The sequence below is a fragment of the Mastomys coucha genome, unplaced genomic scaffold (genome assembly GCF_008632895.1).
Source record: "Mastomys coucha isolate ucsf_1 unplaced genomic scaffold, UCSF_Mcou_1 pScaffold21, whole genome shotgun sequence".
Taxonomy (NCBI): domain Eukaryota; kingdom Metazoa; phylum Chordata; class Mammalia; order Rodentia; family Muridae; genus Mastomys; species Mastomys coucha.
This window is the reverse complement of record NW_022196904.1, coordinates 26,660,334-26,665,324: the sequence shown is the minus strand read 5'-3', so window position 1 is coordinate 26,665,324 and position 4,991 is coordinate 26,660,334. Positions and strand designations below refer to the sequence as shown.

General features: G+C 41.5%; 1 protein-coding gene and 1 pseudogene across 9 annotated transcripts in view; both read left to right on the top strand.

The window, feature by feature from the left end:
• The window catches only part of Tdrd12 (tudor domain containing 12), an 81,793-nt gene that overhangs the window by 41,272 nt on the left and 35,530 nt on the right, over positions 1 to 4,991 (top strand). For all 8 annotated transcript variants that reach the window (XM_031386205.1, XM_031386207.1, XM_031386208.1 and 5 more), the window contains exon 11: positions 265 to 345. In XM_031386205.1, the coding sequence (XP_031242065.1) occupies positions 265 to 345 (81 nt within the window). The remainder of the gene's footprint in view (positions 1 to 264; positions 346 to 4,991) is intronic.
• On the top strand, positions 2,226 to 4,830 carry LOC116102036 (annotated as a pseudogene). The gene has a single exon (XR_004122975.1). The product of XR_004122975.1 is annotated as a GA-binding protein alpha chain pseudogene (transcript).

Here is a 4,991-nt window from a genome sequence, read left to right as displayed (position 1 = left end):
TTTCATTTCTTTAGCAGCTACTCCTGCTGTGTTAAAAGGCTTGAGGCTGCCAGGTATCAGAACTCTTCATGGGGTGGGTGAGCAGGGCATACAGACAAGGACAGGTCCCTGACCCCCAACACTTTCTTTGTGTCTTACAACTGAGGCATGTGGTTTTTCTCACCAGCAGGGTCTTATCATCTAGGTTCTACTGAGCAACCAATAGCAATGGGGATTGCCTGTATTAATTTGTGAATAAATCTTTTCATGTGTTTTGGTTTCTAGTGGGTTTAGCCAGAAGCCAAATGAGAAGTCACTACGGTTGACTGAAAAGAAAGACTGTGATGAGAAGAATGGCTGTGTAAAGTAAGGCTGTGTTTGTTTGTTTGGGCTGAATTAGTTCATTTGCTTGGTTTCTTTTCTTTTCTTTTTTTTTTCCTGACTTGAATTGTTTATTGAAATAATTGTATAAAATGATAAGCAAGAATTTACCTTTTGTGGACTTCAAACCTCCATTCCCATAAAACAGTAAATATTCAGAAAGTCCCCTGTAGATGTTTTTTAAAGCTTTGTCAGGGTGGGTTAAGTCTCCATTCTGGTGTAAGGGGTCATTCTTATCCTGTGAGGTGGACAGTACTTAAATAGTGCTAGGCACAGTTTTACACAGCTTATGGCTGTTGACTTGGACAGTGATGCTCGCTTTCCTTCTCATTTTTCTGATGTTAAATGGGTCCACCTCCTCCTCTCTAACAGCAGAGTAATTTTATTTTATGCTTGTTTAATTCACAAAACTGGTTCATACCCGTGCTCTGATTTTTTTTTTTTTTATAATCGATGCTACCAGTTTAAACTGTTACATCTGAGTAACTGGCTGCTCTGTAGTTACCAGACTGACAGCTTACAATAGTTTGTAATAGTTTATGCTGCCTCACAGTTCTTTACCACTGTTAGGTTGCTTAGCCAGCTTCCAGAACCATCCCATGCCCTATATGGCCTCTGACTAGTACAAGCCTCAAGTATGTTGAAGCCTGGTGTGGGACTTACCGTGGGACTGTGGTTAATATGCCTAATGCTAGCACACCCTCCCAGAGAAAACTGTTTAGTGCTTAACATCTTTGCTATTACAAGTGGCTATTTTCCTTGGACAAAGAATTTTTTAAATTATAATTTAGTTTGAAATTATAATTGAGTGAACCCTGATAAACTCTATTATTTTCATGCCTCATAAAGCCTGTCTTTCCTACTGTCTTGCTAAGTGCTCCTTTCTTAGTCCTGACTGAAGGAAGAAGATACAGCAGTTATTTGTCATCTGCTGTACATTCCAGGAAGCTGGAGAAAGTCAGTGTCCTAGTTAGAACTTCTATGGTGTGGCCAAAAGCAAGTTGGAAAGGAAAGCGTTTGGTTTATTTGGGTTCCTTCACTTCCACATTGTAGTTCATCATTGAAAGAAGTCAGGACAGGAACTCAAACAGAGCTGCTTCCTGGATGCAGGAGCTGATGCAGAAAACTGAGGAGGGGTGCTGCTTAGTGGCTTGCTCACCATAGATTGCTCAGCGTGCTTTCTTGTAGAACCCAGGACCACCAACCCAGGGGTGGCACCACCCAAAATGGGTTAAGTCCTCCCCCATCAATCACTGATTAAGAAAATGCCCTATATTCAGATCTTATAGAGGCATTTTCTCAATTGAGATTCCCTCCCTTTAGATAAATCTGGCTTGTATCAAGTTGACATAAAGCTATCCAGCACAGGCAATAAGGTACTGATTGCCAGTAACATCAGTGATAGCTTACCATGCTGTTAAACCAGATCCCTAGAACTCTGGGCTCTATCTACAGCAATCACCCTGTAGCCTATGCCAGGAAAGGAAACTACCAGAAGGCTTTCAAAGATTATTATAAAACCATTGACCTAAAACTTAACCAAAACAAGGGCTATTCATGAAAAAATAGTAGCTCTTGAGTCCCTCAGCCCTGTGAGGATGAGGAAACAGAGCATGGCAGATAAGATGACTCACTGAGTAAAGGTGCTTACCGCCAAACCTAATCATGAGTTCAATCCCCAGCTCCCATATGGAAGGAAAGACTGACTGCCTCAAATAGTTCTTTGATTTCCACACTTGCATAGACATACATACACAAAAATAATACAGGTGGAGGGTTTTTTTGGTTGGTTTGGTTTTGTGTTTTCAAGACAGTAGTTACATGTAGCTCTGGCTATCCTGGAACTCACTCTGTATACCAGGCTGGCCTGGAACTCACAGAGATCCCCCTGTCTCTGCATCCTGAGTGCTGGGATTAAAGGTATGCACCATCACTACCCTACTACATGTATATTTTTAAAGGCTTTAGGCATTTGTTGAGCCCCCACTATGTGCTAAGGCCATACTGTACCCTTGAGTTCCACATGTGGAAAAAAAAAAGGCCCTGTGGTGCCAGTGTGGAAAAGAAAATGTGACCCAGTGACATGTGGCCTGTGAGATGTTTCAGCAAACAAAGTTTCTTGCTGCCAAGCCTGAGTTGAATCCCCAGGGCCCATATGGTAGAAGGAGAAAACCAACTTCTACCAGTTGTCTGCTAAGCTATACCTGTATACTTGTGTATACATACATGCATATAAATAAAAGTTATAAAGTTATAATGTTTTAAAAATTATAAATTTTTTTTAACACACAGAATGGATTGGGGAGATGGCTGAGCAATAAAGCAATTACAATGCAAGCAAGAATGTAGAAACCTATATTCTCAGAACCCATGTAAATGCTGAATGGACATGGTAGTGGTACTTTAATTCCAGCCTCAAAGGAGTTCCTGGTGCAAGCTGGCTTTGTGACTACCTGTATTGATAAGCTATGGGTTTGGCTAAGAGATCATGCCTCAAAGACGATTCCTCTTACCAACCTCAGCCTCCCCACAAACACATACACACATACATACCACACATAAACATAAAGAAAAAAACAGATAACTGTCAATTTACAAGGGCTTATAGAGCACAAAGGGAATGGTGATTAGCAGAGAGGAAATGTATACACCCTTCAACATGCCTACCCCATACCAAAGTTAGAATGTGATTTCAGTATAAGTACAGTGCTCAGGGATCCTACCTACTAATAACACAACTACAAAGCAAACCATCTAGTCCTGGCATACAACTGTGAGGTCACCAGATCATGGCCATTCTCCATGTACTCTCCAGGGCTCATCTGAGCAGTACGAATGAAGAGGGAGAAACCACAGTATCTCCCAACCCTATTTCCTCTTAGAAACAAAAACAAAACCCGGCTAAGTCAAAAGATCTACTGTAGAATAAGAAGAGGTACTAAAGGAAAAAAGAGTTAGTCAATGATATGACCAAGAAGAAAGATTTGAAATGGCCCTGAAGCACTACAGTTAAGCCAACAATAATGAATTTTATTACTAATCAAGCAGCTGTGTAATTTTAAAAAGGCCACAGTCGACAAGAAGAACTGAAGAGTGAACCAAGAAGGCCTACCAACAGATTGCCAGAGCTTATGCCCAAACTGAGAGTTGCATTTCAAAAAAGAGAAGTACAAGGGTGCCATCCAGTTCTCAGGAATCTCTGGCAGAGCTTTGAACCACATGTGCTCAAGAAGCTGCCAGCTGTTAATGAAAATCCTGAAATGTAGGCAGTCTACATCAACCAGACTTGCCTTTGAAAAGAGGAAAAACTGAGTCGTTCGACACTCACCGGACAGGAAGCGCCTCTGGGTGAGACAGAAGCCAAACAGGAGGAGGAAGTGGAGGGACTGACCTTTTGAAATACTTCAACCATGACTAAGAGAGAAGCAGAAGATCTGATAGAAATTGAGATCGATGGAACTGAGAAACCTGAGTGCACAGAAGAAAGCATTGTGGAACAAACCTATACCCCAGCTGAATGTGTAAGCCAGGCCATTGACATCAATGAACCAATAGGCAATTTAAAGAAACTACTAGAACCAAGACTGCAGTGTTCTTTGGATGCTCATGAAATTTGCCTGCAAGATATTCAGCTGGATCCAGACCGAAGCTTGTTTGATCAAGGAGTGAAAATAGATGGGACTATACAGCTTAGTGTACAGGTAATTTCTTACCAAGGAATTGAGCCAAAGTTAAACATTCTTGAAATTAAGACTGCGGAAACAGTCGAAGTGGTCATTGATCCAGACGCCCACCATGCAGAAGCAGAAGCGCATCTCGTTGAAGAAGCCCAAGTGATAACTTTTGATGGCACCAAGCATATTACCACCATTTCAGATGAGACCTCGGAGCAAGTGATGAGATGGGCTGCTGCACTGGAAGGCTACAGAAAAGAGCAGGAACGCCTTGGCATCCCCTATGATCCTATACAGTGGTCCACAGACCAAGTCCTGCATTGGGTGGTTTGGGTAATGAAGGAGTTCAGCATGACTGATATAGACCTCACCACACTCAACATTTCGGGAAGAGAATTATGTAGTCTCAACCAAGAAGATTTTTTTCAGCAGGTCCCTCGGGGAGAAATTCTCTGGAGTCATCTGGAGCTTCTTTGAAAATATGTTTTGGCAAGCCAAGAACAAGAGATGAATGAGATAGTTACAATTGACCAGCCTGTGCAAATTATTCCAGCATCAGTGCCTTCCGCTACACTGACTACAATTAAAGTTATAAACAGTAATGCAAAGGCAGCTAAAGTACAGAGATCCCCAAGGATTTCAGGAGAAGATAGAAGCTCACTGGGGAACAGAACAGGAAACAATGGTCAGATCCAGCTATGGCAGTTTTTGCTAGAACTTCTTACTGACAAATACAGCTCGAGACTGTATTTCTTGGGTTGGTGATGAAGGTGAATTTAAGCTAAATCAGCCTGAATTGGTTGTGCAAAAATGGGGACAACATAAAAACAAGCCTACGATGAACTATGAGAAACTTAGCCGTGCATTACAGTATTATTATGATGGGGATATGATTTGTAAAGTTCAAGGCAAGAGATTTGTGTACAAATTTGTTTGTGACTTGAAGACTCTTATTGG